General features: G+C 35.5%; 1 protein-coding gene across 1 annotated transcript; it reads right to left on the bottom strand.

Moving 5' to 3' along the window:
- Positions 1 to 1,582: 1,582 nt before the first annotated feature.
- LOC104166095 (dachshund homolog 1-like) lies at positions 1,583 to 21,172 on the bottom strand (the record flags this gene model as incomplete). The annotated part of the gene is made up of 5 exons (XM_009705920.1): positions 21,115 to 21,172; positions 15,488 to 15,639; positions 6,537 to 6,684; positions 2,119 to 2,262; positions 1,583 to 1,651 (listed from the first exon to the last, which is right to left on the bottom strand). Coding segments are annotated over exons 1-5 (571 nt in total), but the record flags the coding sequence as incomplete, so codon positions are not given.
- Positions 21,173 to 21,257: the final 85 nt, after the last annotated feature.

Raw genomic sequence — 21,257 nt, 5'->3', positions numbered from 1 at the left:
TATCCAGCTTGGTATCTCAGTACATGAGCAAAACTAAATTCAACAGGAACAGTGATTTGAATACACTGAATACATTTGCCAAAAACGCAGAGTATCCTGAAAAATTAGATCCTTGATACTTGAAAGTTAGGCAATTTGTCATCTTAATCTGTCTGTGACTCTGTTTCCCAACTTTCAAATTTGAATACTCCAAACTTCACTTCCTTGCAAGAATGCTCTAAAGATAAAGTAATTAATGTTTGCAAAGAGCTCAAGTACTGCAGTGACCACTATAACAGAATGGCCTCCCAAGAAATTATGTCTTTGCAGCAAACAAAATAACAAAATGACTGGAATATAACAAAATGACATAATGACTGGATTCTTACTAAATGAATTACGTCAAATGGTGCTTTGAATAACGCACACATTTTGTGGGAAGGAAAGCAGGATTCTGGAATAACAAACCTCATAACATGTACCCACTTCCTAGGCAACATTTAATCTGGCATATTCCAGTTATTGACTTTGCAGACATAACTTGCTTTAAATCTAAATGTTTTTGTTTATATACATGTGTTTGTCTTTCATAAGAACTTACTGCCTCTTTTGTATTTGTTTATAGGTTCAATACATTAAAGGCTTGTTGACTTTTTGTTCTGTTGTTACAGCCTCCTTGTGGCACACCAGTAGCAACTCTTTAGGAGTTAGAAAATATGATTAAATAACACACTGAAGATGTCAAATTATACTGTTAAGATGCTTGACTTCAAAATGCAAAATAAAGGCAATTGAGAGTGATTACTGGAGCTAATCATTTTAGGCTTGCCTCTGAAAAATGCACCTTCATTTACAATTGAAAACAAATGCTATTTTTACTGTTTAGTATTCATGTAGGTAGATTTAGCCTGTTGACTAGAGAAGACATTATAACACAAATACTATCTTAAAAACTTGCTCTTTACTAATATCTTGGTGTTTGTAATATATATATACATTTAGATAGACAGGGGAAGTAATACGTCTCTCTCTAGTATTTAATGTATAAATTTACTCAGCAGATTTGTTTTATTAAAATGTAAACAATAGGATATGGTAAATGAAAAATCCAAGAAGGGAATAAACAGTTTATTTATCATTAATGCTCAGAGTAGCTTATTGAAACATACCTTTCAGTAACTGCCACTGAGTATTAGTTATGAAAATCTCATCATGCCTTGAATGTTACCTGTCAGGTTTAGCCATATTTTATAGTTAAAAAGCTCAAAATGTTTCAAATATACCTTTAAAAACATTATCTCAAATCTAACCACACATATTCACAAAAACTGCATTCAGCATGCCTGAGATTCAACCCAATATTGCTTCAAATTAATTATTCTTCTTTAATTGCTCTGTATAAACAGAAATGACCTATTAATTTAAAGAAAATCTATCAGCACAGAATGTATTCTCTCTTATAAACAAGCAAGATGAACTTGACCTTGTTTGAACTTGTTTTGATGTGGCCCAGATGGTAGGCTACATGCTTGAATAGCAGTCTAAAGCTGAGGAAAAACTCATATAGCAAGATCTAGATTTATAGCCTTTTGCAAATTCCTACCTTGTATTGTCCTTTCAGCATCTGTTCTGCCCCCGCTGCGGTCAGCTTCTATCTCTGGGGTCAGAGAGTCTAGAAACATAGAAAGGTAAGACTGACACATATTTCATTTGATTCTTATAGCCCTTTTTACAACCTGTTACTCCAATGCTGAATTACAATACAATCAACCTTTGTCAGTTTTTTTAATGTTGAACAATGACTAGAGGCCAGGACAATTTTTTGTTAGACTAGGAAGATTAATGAGCAATAGATTTTTCAAGCATAAAGGGAGGGAGAAAAAGAAGAAGGAAAAAAATTGACTTCTCAAGCTAATAATATAAAATTGTCCTAGTCTGAACATTCTCTCCAGTGAGTATATTTGCACATACTATATAAAGTAACAAAACAATAAAGAGAGAGGCATCACTTGAATGACAGAAAGAAAACAGATTTTCTTTTTTTTCTCTCCCATCATGTTATAAATTTTCAATATAACAAGCTACTTTTGGCACTTAAATTGAAAGTTAATGACACAGAGGCAAAAATTGGCTTCTTACCATTTAGGACCCTGAGACTATCTGTTGAAGCTGCCTGTTTCAGTGTCTGTTCTGCTTGCTCTCGTCGTTTAGTCTCAAATTCAAGTGCTTCCTGCAATTTCCTCTTTGCCTTCTTTTCCTTCTTTAGCCTTTTCTGAATTATTGCTAGGAAAAAAAGAAAATCAGTGTACTCAGATTTGGATCTGAAACTTGGCTACACGATTACCTATTAAGAGTCACGAGAAACACTGTAACGGTTCATATAAATTCATTAATTACACAATACCAATTTAAATTACATGAAATTTGTGGAATCACACTGGGATATTGCAAGAGCTACTATTGTACACCATGGTATTGAAAACTGTAGGTGATATTCAGTTATAGCATATATTTTTCTTATAAACAGAGCAGAATTTGGGAAAGTCCAAATCAGAAAACTTTTGTACCAGCAATGAAATGCACTTTTTGCATCATCTGAGGTAGATAAGCCTCTGCCTCTGGAGGTGAGGTGTTTTTTCAGGATTAAGTCCACCATTTTGTTATTGCCCATAGCACACAGTCAGTATACACATAGCGATGAAGTTCTTGCCTGCCTGCCTGCAGCTTCTCTCCCACAAGAGGGAGATCTGGCTGCTTGGGTGCCCGGGCCGCAGGAGGAGCTCAGCCCCCGCCCTGCTGTGGTCCTCGCTCCTTAGGGAAAGGCTCTGAGCTTAACTCCTCTCCAAGCTGCTGCTTCCTGCAAGCCATCTGACCTCTCGGTGCCCAGTCTCTTCCCCATATTTATTTCTTATCCACATTTCACTTTGTCCTTCCCTTTTCTCTTTCTCGCTCGCTGTCAGTTCCTGTCCCATCAGTCAACTAACCTAGAACAACTCATAGCAAATCCTTTACAGTGCTGGATCTCCCAGACAAGTAAATATTACTTTGCTTTGTCAAATGTGAGGGAAAATGTTAGGAACGGAAGGAGTATTTTAAAATTAAGCATTAGAAGGCCCTAATTTAGAAAAATTTTTTCCTTGTATCTCTTCAGTTCAGATTTTACAAGGAAAAGGATTGCAAGATCAGGATGAAACTTCCTCACTATTTTCTTTTCTATGTTACCAGTGACTTACAACCACAAAAGTAAGACTTACATGATCCCTAATTGAAGGAACACATCACAGGTTACGTTCCTGATGGAAAAGGATAATCTGAACCAATTTTTCTACTCGATAAAAGCCAACGTGAGCCTCTAAAGAAATCATGTAAAGTCATAGAGCATATCATTATCTTCCCCACCACGTCCCAACCCTTCTTATATAGCATATTTAGGGTTTTCAGGGATGTGCATGTAAGAAGCTTATTTCTCACAAGATCTTCCTGGACAACCCTTTCCTGGGAAGTCTGTTATTTTGACACTAACTAAAAAATTATCTACTAAACTACTCACTAAAGGATTCTTTACACACACTAAAAGAATTATCCTTACCAAAACCAGATACTAGGTGATAATAGGTTTGACTGTCAAGATCTGCCTAGCCCTGTATCTCACTGCAAAGTAATCTCTGGTAGATGCCTAGGGATGAATGCTGGAAAAGGTAAAAATATACTTCCACCAGTTCATACTGCCCATTTCCGCTAGTCTGTGATGGTGGTATCTTTCACAAAATGCAAATAACAAAACCTGTAAAGGGAATCATCACTTTTATTACTATTTAATTTATCTGCTAAGAATAAGGACTTTTTGGGTGATTTTGGATATTTCGTGTTGCTATATGGAACTGTTCAGACACAAAATGAATACAAGCACGCACCCTGTAGTTAGAACAGCTACATAATTTACATTCAAGACTTTGGAATTTTGGTTCCTTCTCATTTTGTATAGTTTACAGGCTAATTTGCTTATACTATCAAAGAACATCTAGTATCTATACAAAGGCTAAACTAAATACATTTTGAATCATTGCATGATTTTAATGTTTTCATTACTTTGAAAGTGATTGCAATAAATGAGAAGGAAACATATGTTGCTTTCTGAATTAAAATGTCATCATGGCTGACACATTGTAGATGCGACTACAGCAGTCAGAGCCAGAATTAGCAAGACCTTACTGTGTAGCTGCTCACAGAAGAGATATTACCCTACTTTCACCAGCTGATGAGACACATCCTACAGCCTTAGGAATCACTAATTGGAATATTTACAAAGAAGGAAGGAAACAGTATAATAAATAAGCAGCTTTGCAGAACATACAGTAACAGCAGTGAATTTAATGTTCAAAAAAATGGCAAAAATATTCAGATGTAGTCACTAAAGAAAAAGATATTTCACTTGTGTTAACACAATGAGCAAAAGAGAGATGTTGCCTAATGCTGAAGATCCCATTCACCTAATGGGTTTTGAACTGTATGTGACATAGTGACTCGTGTTTCTATGCTACAGCTTTTAAGTGTATTTAAGTTTTTTCATATAATATCTCTTAACTTAACAGGGATATGGTACACTTCTCCCAACTTGCTCATGCTTCCATTAAGACATGTGAAGCTTTCTTTAAGACATGACACTTACTATCTGGAAAACTAATGGTAGGTAAAGCCTCCTATGTATTTTTCTGCCTTTAATCGAAGAATAAATTCTCACAATACTTACAATCTGGCCTTATTTTTTCTCTCCTACTTGGACCTGTTCATTTTAAAGAATAATCCATTACTTTTCTTTCTTTTGTACAGAAGTATTCACTAGCAAAGATAGCCATCCTCATTATATTTGTTCTGCTGCATACCGCCATTAAGTGTTCAAATCCATTCCTCTTTGGTCTGACTCTTTTACCAGTGCAGTATCACCATTAGAGAGATGCATAGAAAAAAGCAGGTAATGCATCACACTGAAAATAACATTATTTCAGTAGCCTGAACAAAATAAGGGACTATCCCATGCTCTTTCCTGACATACACCTTTAAGTTAAAATTATTTTGCTTCATTTTAACAGCTCAAAACATACGTGTCTAGTCCAGCCTAGTCAACAATATTCACTCTGGAGTTAAGGGGTAGAGAAAGAAGTCTTCACAGTGTAATTGACCCCAACTACCCGTCTGAGAACAGGATATATGAATCTCTCTCTTTATTGACCAGGAAGGGAACTTATATTAAATTGAGTGAGGTGCTTAACTTTTAGATGGCAAAACTCAAGTAAGGTCAGATTGGTCCCCCCCAACCTTTTCTATTGTCCATGTGATTGCCTAACTCTAAAACGGAATATATATTTAAGCAGTTGTGAGACACAGAGGTTGAAGGATGTGAAAAATAACCAAGCTTTTTTACAAAACTACTTTAAAAGTGTAAGTAGTACAATTGTACTGAGCAAAATAGGCCAGTTGTGGACAAAGGGATGATTCATTGCACAGCTGTGGTAACTGTTAATAGTAATTGTCTTTAAAAATGTATTCTCAAAAGTTAAAAAAGGAAAATTAATGATATGACAGTCCTACCCTTTAATGGGTCAAGGCATGAAACAGAATTACATTGTATACTTACTGCGAGCGTGTTAGTTAAAGTTACAATGGTATCGGTTGTATTCTCGGGATTCCTTATTTAGCCAGTTCCCAGAAAATTAAACTGGACAAGAAAAGAGTTATAACTCTAGCTCTGCAAAAATACATATCTGACTTCTCATGGTCTGTGTTAAACAGCAAGCAAGCCCCAGAGGTTAACTGTCTCTAGCAAAGCAATTAGACACCATTAAAGGCAAGACACACATACAGAAAAATGAACCTGTAAAGAAAGATGGGAACATGCTTGTAATGCAAATAGTTAATGCAAATCACTGTAAACTGTCTTACTTTTACTGTCAATGAAATTATTTAAAAATTGTTAACATGTATATGATTTACAGTGGGCTGATAATAATGTTTGAAATGCTACTAATGTTACTGCCTTATCAAGAACAACCTTAACCGTCCCTTCTACAAACATGCATTTGATCTACTATGCATTATAAAGGGTTTATATATTACTATTATCTTTATTACATACGGTTTGCCTAAATATGCAATATATGACCCTAGCACATAAGAACAGAGACAAGAGTTCCTAAAACCTTGCAGATTCTTAAATTTGATACAAATTGTCTCTGTATTAAGTACCTATCCTTTTTCATAATGATCATAAACTGCCAAAGTCGGTAACAGCACTACATTATTTATAATTGTGTTGTGTATTACTGATGTAATAAGTAATACTCAATAAAAACATTGAGAAAAATGAAGGTGCTTGTTCCAAGTCTCACAAAGATCCTATGCAGAATCAGGCAGGTTGTAAAACTTCCTGCATTGCAGTCAGCCTGGACATAAAATGAGTTAACGGGGAAAAGTTTTGATCAAACACACGTGTTTGATAAAGAATTAGGTTTCCTAAGGAAATAAATTATGAAGTGTTTATGTCTTCTTAATTAAGATACCTCTGTTCTTCTGCTCCACAGCCAACTGTTTTTCAAGCGTTTCCCTCAGTTCTCGTTCCCTGAAGAGCTCCATCTTCAGCTCTGTCTTTTCCAGTTGGACCTGTTTCTCTTGAGCTCTGGCATTGTCTATAGCAACCTTTAGTAGACCCTGTTCAAAGATAAAGTTGGATAATTCTTGAAGAATGTTAGAACAGCTGACATAATAAATAACTTCTGTTATTTTTCCTTGATTAGTCATGCGAGATTTTACAAATGAAATAATCCTGGGTCAAAGCCTCCCAATTATCAACAGCAAATTTTTACTGGAATTAATTTTAACAGGTGGGCAGAAATCTGTAAAAAGCCAGGAATCAAGTTTTCCCAGAAAACACAAACCTACCTTCAACTGTGCATATAATTAGTGTGAAAAAGTTATAAGTATACGTTTATTCTTTGTAAGAGATAAGAGACAAACCTACATCAGGCACTTGACTGTGACCAAAACAAAAAGTTGTTCCTTTGAAAAACAATTGGCAGTCTCACAATCTCATTGTCCACAGAATGGCAAATTCAAACTCTAGCACAACTCAAGCCAATGGAAATTACCAAAGGGAGAAAGGCTCTTTTAAAGGCTTGCCATTTTGCTCCTTATTGTTGTTGATTGTTATTATTTTCCAATATTTATATATTCCATAGCGTTTCCAAGGAAGATAGGGTTATTGGGATGCTAAGCAGAGGACAGTCACAAAGCAGGAGGATATCTCTGTTTTAAAAAGTCCATTCCCTGACCTTGTACAATTGTTATCTCACAGCAGAGAACAAAACGCAATCATCTCTCAATTTCTTGACTTGGGATGGCTGAAATAAAAGCTATCTTTTTTTGTTGTTATTGTATCTGGAAATAATGATTCAGGCTATTCTAAACTTCTCTTGAGAATTTCAACTTCGCAATTTCTTCTTGTTTGCAAGGAAACAGGAAGATCGCAGCACAGCTAGTAACTAGATAGTTAGGACACTGAGATAGGGTATGAAAAGGAGGAGGAGAAATGGAATTGAAATAAATGAACATGGGAAGAGGAAAGACTTCCTTCTCCATTTTCCAGAAGCCTGGCCATCAGACTCTTAGGTCTACACCTGAATTTCTCCTCTTGAAGCTATCATAATAAAGTAGATAATTAAGCATGGATATGCATATATGAACTTCCATGGATACAAACCTAACTCTTCTGTATCCTAAGCAAGTCTCCTGACACCTTAACTGTAGAGATAATTTGACCCAACAGAGATTTAATTACTGATATAAAGCAAAACAATGCCAATGAGAGAGACTGAAGTGTACTCCCCAATAGCTCTGCTAGGGAAGCATTCAGCCAACAGATAAAAGGTTTACACTCAAGACCTGGTTTCAGAACAACCACACTACAGACATGAAATCATTTCCCCCAACCCCCAAGAAAGCTTCCTCACCCCTCAGCTCCACTTCCTAAATTGGATTCTGGGTTGCATGTTTTTTTCACTAAAATTGTTTGAAATGTCTCCAAAAAGGAATGGAAAAAGAAGCCAGCATGATGATACTTGAGAAACGGAAAAAGTATTTTTCGTTGAGTGTTAGTCTGCACATTGATCCCACTAGTCTTCCCAATGTCATTGCCTGCTTTGAAATTTCTGTCCTTCAAACTCCTCAGAGCCTCTTATTTTCTGTACTCCTCATCCTCATTCTTAACTAAACTGTTGCCTCAAGTGCTGCCTCATTCAGACTTTAAAGCTTTGCAGCTCTATTACACTTCAATCTATTGAAGTCCACAGGAGCTGAAAGAACTCAATACCTTCTGACTGCAAGGTCCAGATGGTCACCAAAATGATACACACTACATAAGCATAGAAGCACATTTGAAAATATCTAACAATGGTAACACAACAAATGTGCTTCCAAATATGTTTAAAGTTTTAGCCGTTTTCTTTAAAAGAACCAAATGCTATTCTAAAATAGCTAAAACACAAAGGTATTTTGTGTTGGATGTTAAATCTGGATGACTACTAAAGAAAACCACATAAAGCTAAATATAAAGCTCTACAGACGTATGTAAAGTAAAATACAACTTGAAATATTTGTAAAGCCTTTCCAATCTATCTTTAAAAAAGCTAATATCCACCTGAATTCTGTTCTCTTCCCCTGACATATTCTCCTACGTTTACAAATATCATGAACTATGTTTCCTGTATGGGATGCACTTGAAATAATAAGAAATTGAAGTAGGAGGTTTTTATCAATACCTGCTTCTGGCTTATGCTTAAACTCTAGAATATTTTAATCTCCTCCAATTCATCACTTACTGGAACATGTGATTCGTCCAAATCACTAAAAAACCAGATTAAGTGAAATTACATGAAAAATAATTGTTGATGAAAAGTGTATTGTCAAGTAAGTTTGAAGCTGCAAACACTCTCCTCCCAAATTCTTACATTTCATCTTGTTTAACAATAAAGTCAGGCTGCTAAAGCAACTGCCATCTTTACTCAATTCAGCCACATTCATGTACATGTTTCTTCTTCATCAGGAACAAACAATTAGTAACAAATGAAAGAGATCATTACATCAAGTGCCCTTTTAGATCACCCCAATTAAAACTTTAGTTTAGCTGTATTTTAATTCTAAGATACCAAATTCTAATTTTCTGCTCTGATTGCTCTTGTTGACTTATCTTTGAAAGATGTACTCTCAGTGCAAAGCCTAGAGATTATTTAGCAAGATGCCAATGTTGGCACCACTTAATGTGTTGATTGGTTGTATTATCAGTAGCAGTTTAAAATAAATTACTATTAAACTATTATTGTCTTTGGCTGACAAAACACAATATTTTGGTGTTCTTTAAATACGAAACAATCATTATGAATAAACATGGAGAACAATGCTAGAGTGTAACACTGATGTATGTAATTTTATATTAAGAATTGCTGCAAAGTACGAAGCTGCTAAAAGCGTATTAGATTTTCTATTGAATTTCTACACCACACTTCCTCCCCCAACCTTTCCTTTTTTTATACTTGCTAACGTAGCTAATGGTAATACATTACCTATTGCTGCTGATTATGTCTGAAAAATATTAGCTTTTTGGAGCCAAGACCCACTGGGGACTACTTATAAGCTACACAAAATTAAGTTTCATTTTTAGAAGTTAAATCAGTGCACATCAGTAGGCATCCAATGTGAAAAAAAAATCTGCACTAGAGCCAAACTGACGCATATCAAAAGTGCTGTTGCTGCCAATGACACCGCTAATGCAAAAATACTGGAAACATTCAATATCTCCCTGTATTCAATGCAGAAGGGGGTGAGAAAAACAACTAAAAAGTACAGCATCTAAAAATCATCAGTGCCCCTTGGAACAGGAATAGCAATTTCAGAGTTGCATGAAATTCTATTAATTCTCCCAGTGGATCAGCTGTAAAAGATTATACAAAATACAGTATGTCCAACTTGTATTTGCTATGGCTAATCCTCTAACCTGATATTAAATCAATATGCTGCCAATGACAATGGGAAATGCAGTGCAACACAGGACATTAACAAAAAGAAAATATTTCCCTTTAGGGAAGGTCAGATGTTATGGAGGCTGGATAATGATAATTGTAGTGAACATGCTCAGGTTCCAGATTTGTTTTTAATACAGTGTGGTTCTATCTGGAGCCAGGCTTTAAACATGGTATGCCATTCCTCCCCTCTGTGCCACTGTTACCAATTTTTTTTTCATTTCAATGTAACATCAAAAATGGACATTTTCCCCCCTGGAGATTTATAGATCATTCTGATTTGTTTTTTTTTATTTTTTTTCACTTTAATGCACTTGGTTCAATATTTTCCACTGATAAATTCTTCAGCAATGTCTCAAATAAAAACTTAAGTTGATATATGGTTGATGTTTCTTCCCATTCTCCGATGTATCCAAAATCACTATTATGTTAGAGCAGTCTACTGACCCTATAGAAATTAAACATATATCAAATCTCATCTCAGCCTTAAAGCCAGTATTATTATGCATTATTATTTTTCAAAAATGCAAATAATGTGTTGCCTATTTTGAAAGGGGTGGCAGAAAGGCACATAGAAGTTCTTTCTCTTTCTAGTTACGTCTACAGAGTGGTCCACCTAACATAATTAGGTAGCCACACAGTTATATGTGATATCAAAATGGCCTTACTAATTAGTCTAATGGTCTATCTAGAAGATCATATCCTGTTTCCAACAATCACCTACAGTGAGTGAAAAAGGAAAACCACAAGAACAAGGCATGCCCACAGTGAAGCTTTCCTAGTCAAATCTCCTAGCTTCCAGAGATTTGTAGCTCAGGGGCTTCTTTTCGCAACATCAGCTATTCAAGGTGAAAACAATTTCAAATAATATTGTTTCTCTTTTAGTCAGGAAATTATATATAATTTGTATGCTCTCATCATTAAAACTATCTAGTGAAAGGCTTGCAAAAAAATCAGTATATACATTTTTAGTTAACTTCACAGGTTAATTTTTGAATATTTGCTCGTTTATATATATATATTGAATGTTTACAGTAACTGACTACTGACTTAGTAACATAAGTAAGGCAAAATAACACAGCTTGACTATCTCTACACATGACTCCAGAAAGACATTTTTGTAGTATCTTAGAATGAATATCTCCATTACAGGTAAAGGCATATTGCACCAGAATAAATGACATTTTTCCATTAATACTTTCCGTGGAAAATACAATCATTCTTTTGAATTTTAGCAGAAGATAAATAAAATAACATGCAGTAAAACTGTGATTTTTACTTTGTCCAGTGTTTTCAGTATTTTTCTCTTGTGTATTTCGTCATAGATGGTAAGAGTGCAGGAGACTCATAGCAATAAAGCCAGTAGTTTGCTTTGTTTTCATATGGGGATACAGTTTGTAATCATGCATTTCTTTTATTAATATCAATGGGATACTTGCAACTTATTTTACATATCTCTTTTAAAATGCTTAGCAACAAGACTGTGTCAATACAATACAGTCTTGACAGAAAAATATAGCTTCCAGGATGCAAATAATTCATCCCTTAGATATTAATGCAAATTCAGCTCAGGGACAGTAAAGATTCAGACTTTAAAAGCTTAAAAGAACATGACTATTACCCAACAATACTGCAGTACCATGAAAGGCTGAGGCTGTAACATACTTTGGCATAATCGGGCCAGGACTCAAAAAGGTGAGCTTATGTGAGGGGTACAGAATCATCTTTAGCCTTCTCACTAGCACCCACACAGCATTTTGCTGTGACCCACCTTCCATCACCCTTCACTCTCCCTGTAGCTGCACATAGACTTCAAGCATTTAATCTGGAAGAAATCAACAAATACACATTGGGAAGGAACAGACATATCACTTAATTTAAGCTCTCTGGGGAAATTTATTTCCTTTTCCTTTTAGATGTGCAGATATACATCTGAATAAGAAAACACATCCCCAATCTAATTTCTTTATTTCATGTGTGTATTTGTTTAATTATATTTTGTTACAGTTTATTATTTGCATTTCAGCAGTCCCCAGCAAGAAATAAACATTGGTTGTTCTGGGTACTGTATATTGTTATTATCTCCTCTTTACATTTACAAATAATTAAACGTTGTATTTTTGTTTCAATAAGTATTTATGGAAAAGTAAGAAAAACATACATATGATACACAAAAGGAAACAAATCTAAATAGCAGCCCTTGGTAACAGTGACAGCAAATAGGCTTGTCTAACATTTGCCTAAAATTATGAATTAGTGATTAGGGGCTATTCATACAACTTTAGTATGGATGGAAGACACAAACTTGCTTGTGTCTAGTGGCCAATTTTAAAGGATGACTCAGACTTCTAAAGTGGAAGTAAGTAGAGTTAGGCACCAAGTTCAGTCACCTAAGTTCTTCAGCACCTGCAAGATTTTTAGCACATTTTGTTTACAAATATCAAAAGTGTTCAGAAATTTTTGCTCACATATCCCAAAAGCACTGTCCCCATTGCAAGGTTTAGGATCCTCACCCTGACAAAGGTCAAAATTAGAGGTCCCAGTGCCACAGAGCACTCTAATCTTGTTCTATTTTAAACCAGGACAGGCTCTACAACCTCTTCTGGAGGCACCCAAAGTCTATACTATCCAGATCCTCCAGATCTGCACCTCACACAACTGAATATACACAAGGGGAACACCACACAGATATCTACTATCACATCCATGCACATTGGTGTAGCCAGAGGCTGCTCGCCTGCATATTCCTGTGACCATCTTATCCCTAAAATACAGGCAACCTCCACCACGACATGTGGCAGGCTGTGCATGCACCCCAGTCCCATGACCTAACGAAGATATAGACCTGTATTTCACCAGCAGACATATACCCTTTCTGTGAAATTTCATCATGCATGACCCTGGGGAAAAAAAGAACAGCTTTTAGCAAACCCACTCATCTAGCCTTTGGCTAGTTTTCTGCTATTTTCTGTTTCAAAAGCACCTTAGTACTGGAGGCAGCGAATGGACTGTAGGCCAGATGATCTTTCCTAGAAAGTTAGATCTGCTCCATTGCTAGCATATCTGCAACAACAGAATGGTGAAGCATCTTATTCCTCCATCTCCCCTTTGAATCCACATCTCTGTACTGAAAGGGATGCAAAATTCATCTGGACCAAAGAAGAGAAAGAGGAACTTACCCAGTGACAAGAGTCCTTCTGACTCATATACTAAATGCATCATAGATTTCAGGTAGTACTTATGCATTTCTTAGCAAAGTCACAAATGATATTGCAAGCAGAGATCATAGTACAGAATTTCCTCTTTCCACAAATCCTGTTAATGTTGTACTCAAATCCCATTAACTTGTACTCAAATACATAAAACTCAGCTCTGAAAGTGTCAGTATCACAATATCTAACTCATTTGTGGGCCTGGGGTATCCCTCTCTTATTGCAATAATTGCTAAATATGGAAATCATTTTAAATGGCACTGGTTACAGAAACTGCCTTTATTGTGCATAGGTTATTGTAATAGACTCTACTGTTCTAAAGAGAATACTTTTTCCACACAGGTGAGAAAATCAAACTAGCTTTTTTTTTTTAAATGAAGTGGTTTTCTAATGTTGTCCTGATAGAGATTAAATCTATGCAGGGAAAAAATGCCTTGATGGTACATGAAAGGATTCCCAGAGATCTGTGGAAACCATGTAATGTGACATAGGGACATACTGAAAAAATCTAAAAGGACTTATGTCCCACCTGTTTACCCTGATAGATGATTTGTCATGATGTGGAACCTCAAGGTAAGGAGCAATAAGTACAAAAGCCCAACGAGAGAAGGCATAAAGAAGTCTCTGCTTTCTTTACAATGATGCCTTTTATTTCAGCTCTTCACTACAGATAAGATTAGGGTGGTTTTTTGGTTTGTTGGTTTTTTTGTTTTGTTTTTTTTTTTAAAAAAGCAGTAACTGAATTTCACGTTCACATTTTCTGTAAAAAAAAACCTGAATGTATTCTTGGCAAATTAATCCTGGTCATTTATCCTGAAGTAGTTCAGCACTCTCATATTCAATCACAAGATTAGTTAACCTGTTGATGCTGAATGCTTTGCTCATTAGGTTGCTGTCTAGAGACATTGAGTGCATACATTTGTCAAAAAAATTACGAAGAACTTTTCTGTACATGCACGCACAGCTAAAACATTACATATCCTGCTAACTGTATTTCTTCCTTTAGAAAAAAATACATTCTTTACAGATTGCAGTAGATATGTTAGAAGAATGCTAACTGTTGTAGAATTACCTCAGTTTATGATTTAAATATTTAAGATCCTAAATCTCAGAACCACAAAGAGCAACCACAAATATGCTCTTTCAGACCAGGCAGATACACCAATACTTAATTCTTAAATAGCTGTATTTTTTCATTATTAGATCTCAAAACATTACCAATTAACGGATCATACACTTTTCATAAAACAACTCTGAAGTGCCATGAACTTTAATGAGATTTCTTAAGAAAGTAAAGTGAGCAGGATTTGGCCCTACTCTGTTATAGCCTTTGCTGTATAGAATACAACTGATTTTATGTATTTCCAGGAATGAGCAGGGAAAAATATTGTGACAAATAGATGAGAAGTTAGTAGCTGCATAGATTATGTTTATCTGGAATGAGTACAAAATGGCTGTATTATTTCCTGCACTATCATTTCGCTTCTGCATGCAACATACTGCCATATTGTAATGAAAGTTGCATCTGGGGAACACATGATCACTGAATTTGTGGACAAAAAATTCTTCATTCTAATATGAAACACAAACATCTTGGCTCCAAGCTACATGCTAGTGTATACTTCAAATATACTTGAATCAGGCTGTACTGTACACACAATAGACATCATGACTACCGAATAGGAAATCTGCAGAAAATTTGGTAATACCCTTTGAAGTCTATTCTTTGAAGACAGTACTTTAAGTGAAATAAGCTTATTTATAAAAGAGGTGCTTTCTGTGAATGTTTTTATAGGAGACACATTTCAAATAGCTTTAAATATCATTTCCACCTTGGCAATCCAGCAATTTAAAATAACTAATTATTAAAGAAATGTTTCTCTGCTTAGTAAATGAGATAAAGTTAAACAGTAAGATACATTTCATTAGCCTGTAATAAAAAGAGCATTTAAGACAAATATTGTTAAACACACCAATGTAATTTTCATCGAATTCTCTGCTGTGGTTTAATATATAATCATATAATCTGTATTTTTATGTACTGTATCTGACAGCTTCTAAATTCATTTGTTTGCTGTGATTCCTTTAAAACAGAAACTACTAGAAAGTTTCAGTAAATTGATCTAAATAATCTTATGAACTGATTAAGCTAGAACGGTTATATTAATTTAGACAAATCTGCAACTGGCTCCTCTCCATCCCTTTAAGCTGATCTACAGAAAGGCCTACCTGGATGTTAGTCAGAAGGGTCTCTATGGAGGACAATCCATCAGGGAATAGAAAAGGAGATGGAAAACCCGGAGGTAGTGGTTGCCCATGCCCAGTTAGAGAAAGTTTGTCAAGGCTGTCTCTTGCGGTTGGTGTGGAGAGCGGGGTCTCATCTGTATGTGATTGAAACAAAAATATAGAACAAGTTACGCTTGTCTGTTTTTATTAGACCTCAGTAATGGCTTCCCTAGTGGTTTCCAGAACATTTATTGCAAATTGGTTCCTGCTATCAGGAGAAAATGCTTTCTGCTGAATTTTCTTTAATGAAAAAGCTGTGGAGATACAACAAGATAACATTAATGAGTAACTTTATAAGCCTTTTAAATGCAGTCTCTAATGAGACTGAGTTTACAGTGCCATAGAATCTTTTTAAAACAAATATTATCTCACATATAGTTGTGATAATATATTCAGGCTGACTTTATGGGCACCTTCCCAATTATCTCATTTTAGTTTGTGTTCTATTTGGATTGACAATAGAATATTTTCTAGCATGACATATATTTTGTATACGAGAAGTATTTGAATATGAGGCTTCCCACACAATTAACCCTTCCCGCTCTTAATGGTTTCACTTACAGCTCAGAAGATTCTGCAACATCGAGAAAAAGTACAGGTCCTCAATGCATTTTTAATCAAGAAAGTACACCTGATTCCCACAATTGAAACATGCTCTGAACAATACATGAAATTAACAGCATGGTTACAATCACTGGCCTAATTTTTTTAAGCACGGACATCTTCTAACAATTAGTGCTAAACTCCTTCGTGGGATCTTTGTAACAGTCAGATCTGATCAGTTCTGACATCACAATGGGAAAAAACTCCCACAGCTTGAAGACTTCTAAGATTAAAGTTTCACAGATAATCTGTGAACGGATTATAAAGTAAGTGAAAAAAAAAAAGAAAAAGAAAAAAGGAGAAAACCCCCACAATTAATAGAAACTTCAATGCCTTTTTTTTTTTTAACTTTTTGAAATATTTTTAGACTACTGTTGATATGATACAGAAATTTAGGTCAAGTTCTTTGCACCCGATGTTAATCTGAATTCTTCAAAAGGAAAACTATCTACATATATATATATAGACACATATATCTATACATACTCTTCTTACCAAGGGCTCAGTCATTAACTGACACATACCAATCTATCTGAGTATGGTGTAAGAACATCAGAATGTACTCTTGGTATTATGCAAATCTCTGCACTGCTATTTGACTGCAGAAGAGTTTCCCAGACTTGCTCTTTTCCATTTGGACTTTGATCATTATAAGATATGTATGTTCTGGGTTATTTTAATTTTTCTTTCTTTCTGCACTTCATTTAACTATAGTTTCAATAAGTAGTTATACTTCTCTACTTATCCTATCATGTGTATTAGGAATTGTATTATATGAAAGTTCTGATCCTAGTAGCCTGAAAAGAGCTCTCCCTTTGACTGGGGTGCAGTATTTTCTTAAGTGGACATAGTCTAGGACCAGGAAAATTGAAATCTGCAGCAACAAAGGGTTAGAGCGTAGGCTTCGAGAACCCCAGGACCAGAAAATCATAACTCCGAGTCCCAGTTCATTACAAGAGTCCCCACCCACTCCAGAAGGAAGCAATCTCCATCAACTATGTTCAGGTGCAGATTTCTTGCCCCATCTCCTCACTAGCTCTGTTGTGCTGCCCAGTATTTACAGTGATAGAGTAACAGTCTCACCCACTATGTCCCTCCACAGAAATACCCAAACAGGCATTTGGACTTCTGCTTCTGGGCTGGTCCCACTTGGCTCTTTCTACAGCCAGTAGAGAGAAGCAGACACCAGTTTAAGGCACTAACCCATCTGAACTATCACAGGCATCTACTGCAGCAGGAGACAAATCTTCCTCTATAAGTGCTTGTTGACTGTAAAGAGAAGCCTAAGCTGACTAGCTTAGATGGAAAGATCTACTTTGCTGAGATTAGTCCTATCATGGAAGCCGTTCTTCCTACTTCACTGTGGCTTGGGCTAAGGGTAGCCTACACAAGGAGTAAGACCCTGTTTCATGTCCCCTACTTGTAACAATTTGTGTTACAATTACTGCTTTCTCATAAAGTCATCATTCAAAAGCTAACCAAAGTAAGCTTTCTGAAATGAATTGATGTTGACCAAGGAAATCTTCAGCCTATTCAGAATGATAAAAGATTTTTCCAGCTATATTTAAGCTTTCTACTAATGTCACAAAGTGCTGAGAAAAACTGTCTGTAAATTACTGAACTATTTCCTGACTACCTTACCGAGATTCAAAGCAGGCTCTGAAAAATGTATTCTGTGAATGTATCCTCACGCTACCTGACAGTAACATGGATATCTCTGTAGTCATTTCTGCAATAGCATACTAGAATTGGCCCTAAATCCAAATTGTTTCTTTTCTTCCTAACTTTTGAAATATTATAGAAATATTTACCACTTCATTAGAAAAAACAGGTTAGGTATTCCTGGGTACTGCAAACTAGCTTATTATTCTCAGATCATCCTGCTAGTTCATCTTCTCAAATGCTATTCTAGTGTGAAAAATCATTACTAAATATTTCTTTCCAAACTGCTGTCAGAATTGTTATGCTTTCATTAATCAAAAGAAACAACCCAAAACTCAAACAAAACTGGTTAGACAATAGATTGATACACACTACACTATATCATTCCGTAGCTGAAAACTCTGCTGCAGATATGGCTTTCCCAAATGATTCCCACCCAACATGAAAAAAAAAATTAAAAAAAAAAATTACAAAACCTCTTCTGTGTTACATCACTGAGTTTTTTGGCCAAAGACTTCTTTGTATCAGTGGTTCCAGTGAAGGTATTCGACTTGCATGGTATAGCAAGAAAGAGTCTAATCACCAGTATGCATGGTGGAGTTGATTCATATAAATGAGAAGGTAAACCAAAAAAAGACACCATTTGCCTCTAGGTTTGTCAGAGAAATGGACCAATGACCTCTCATACTTTCTAAGACAAGTTAGAATCTTACTAATATTTTAGGTCTCAAATTGTTAAAATATTTTAAAACATACAAGATAAAACTGACCCACTTAAAAATTGTAAGCCTTGATTCACTTAAAAACTACGTTCTTCCATGCAATTGTTGAGATACAGAAAGGTCCTAACGCAGGTCTTGTCATAGAATTTAAGTAAAGGATTAAACTTTTTACTGTATTACTACTTTAAAATTAAACATATGTTAAGTTTTCTGTACTTTGTGCATGCTCAAAACATGTTGTGAAGTTTGCAAAGATTTTCCTAACAATGTATGGCATGGTTTTGCAATAGGCAAAGTAACTCAAAAAAGGTTACAATGGTATGAACTCAAAATAACATCCAAACTCTTATATTATAATAAATAACAGAAACAAATTTACACTGAAGGGTAAGACTAGAGAGCTGAACTTACTGTGAACTTATTTTAATTAAATGTCAACTCAGAAAAAAAGTCAGACTAATACAACTTTGTTTTCTTGATGTCCCATGTGAAATAAACTTTGAGTGTGAGTATGTTTGAAACAGAGCAAATGTACATTTTATACACAGGAAGCATGGATATTTGTGGATGTGAGATAAGCAATGATTGAGGGAATCTTGAAAAAATGCATTTTTAAGAAAAACCACATTGTAAACACAGCCAATTAAAACATAACTGCCTATCTTAGTAGCAAAACAATATGACTTCTTGCCACTGAAGCATTTAAAAATCTTCCATTCCTACAGAAGTCCTCTTTTCTCAGTACGATGATATATCTTTGTTTCCAAATAATCACTAGCCTAACATCTTTTAAACTGTTGCAAAGAAACTCTAATGTTCCTCTTAACCTACTAGCACAGCAACGCTGCAAAAATGATGAGCCTTGCTGGGAAACAGAGATTTGGCATTTTCAGTCTAAACGCATCAAAGGAAGCATTTGAAGACAAGTCAGGGCAAGAGGAGAAAGAGGGTCAATCTACAAGTCCATTGTTGGAGTTGAGAGCACAACAGTGTAAAGAAAGGAGAAAAAAAAATAAAGAACAAGGCAGAACAAAGAAGTGTTTGGGCCTGCCTTGGCTTGTGCTTGGAGCTGAGATGTTATAAATTAACAAATAAACAAGGATAGGACAAGCTGTTACCCCAGCCTCTACAGTATCTGAGCAGAGATGAATATGTGCCTTGACATATGAACTAAATCACCATAACAGGCAAGCCTGAATATGACTCGTATCTTTAAAATATTTGGAAATGCTACACCCACTCCATCCGTTGTTCCTCAGTTTCCAAAATTCACCTGTTTTTGTCAAAATCAGATTTTATCTGCAAACAGCAGCTGGTTTGGGCCAAATACAACGAACATTTTTCACTGTATTTGGTTTGTTGTCATTCTATTTTATTCTTTCACCAGATAACATGGAAACAGACATCCTGGAAGCTGTGACAGCTATTTAAACAATAATATATGAATAGAGGTAGCCATTCTCTTGCCTTTGTTCCTAAAAGCAAGTAGCATAAGTTCAGACTCGTCACCAATCAAACTGGAGAATATTGATATTGCCAGGATTTGAAAGCAAGCGATAATGGCTGGCTCCAAAAAATACTATACAGATTACCGCCTTTCTGTAATCATTTAATGTTTTATTCGTAAAGCATCTTGATGATATTCTGTTCTCTGTAAAATATTTCACTTGTATTTGTTCCTAAAACAGGCTCATTCTTACCATTCAAATGATGAAAGAGGATCCTGTTTTCACTTTTCACTATCATAAATCTGGTGCATACATTTGTGTGGAAAACATCTATTCCATTTGGCTTAATATGATTTTGGTTTATGTTGTCAAACACCCTTTAGTATAAAGTTTTATATTTCACCTTCCTCAGAGTTAGAGGTTTCAGGTGTGAGAACCTCTTCTGTTCTAATTCATTCATAATTGTTCATTTATACTAACACAAAGGAACAGAGGGTCCTATGTCCTGAACTGTTTAGCAACTTTAGGCAGACCTTACAAAAAAAACCAAAAACTACCTCTTGCTCAATTCCCATATAATTTGGCTGCTTTATAGATTTGGTCATTCAAGATTCACCCAGCATATAACTAGGGGCAATGCAAGATGACTGTGAAGGATGTTACGAACTGTAAAAGGAATGTACTGAAACTAACTCTTATAAAAATATCTTTTTTTTCAATCTACACTCTAGTTTGCTTTTGGTTTTGGTTTTTTTTTTTACTAAAAACAGTTCTCCAGGAGACCCCAATACTCTGAAATTCAAACATTTGCAACTGTGGCAGTTCGAAACAAGGGCACAATATCAAATACTCAAATAGACTGACTTACTGGTGGTTGTTTCTGCAACATTTCAAAAAGGTTGGTGCTCTCACAGTTAACAGGACCATTGCAAATGTTGCCCACTATTTCTTGGCTTGGTATGTTTGCCTAAGCACTTTGGGAATAGTAACTCACCAATAATGAAATATGACTAAAGATTAAAAGCTTACATGGAAAGGACCACAGCTACTAAGAATATGTTTCTTGGATGTGTACATTGCACACGATAGCTTTATACCTGGTGCTGTCACACATATTTGTGCAAATATGTCTTACGGAACTCATACCTCTGTATATCACTTCTACCATCATGGACCATTTTTATAAACGGCATGGTTTCAAAATATGCACACTTTCACTTGACATAAAGGACTACATGAGAATAAAAGTACATAGGAACCTAGTTTTATATCTCCACT

This window comes from Cariama cristata, unplaced genomic scaffold (genome assembly GCF_000690535.1).
Source record: "Cariama cristata isolate BGI_N322 unplaced genomic scaffold, ASM69053v1 scaffold40498, whole genome shotgun sequence".
Classification (NCBI taxonomy): Eukaryota; Metazoa; Chordata; class Aves; order Cariamiformes; family Cariamidae; genus Cariama; species Cariama cristata.
Note: the sequence above shows the minus strand (reverse complement) of the source record. Positions and strands in the feature narration are given on the sequence as shown.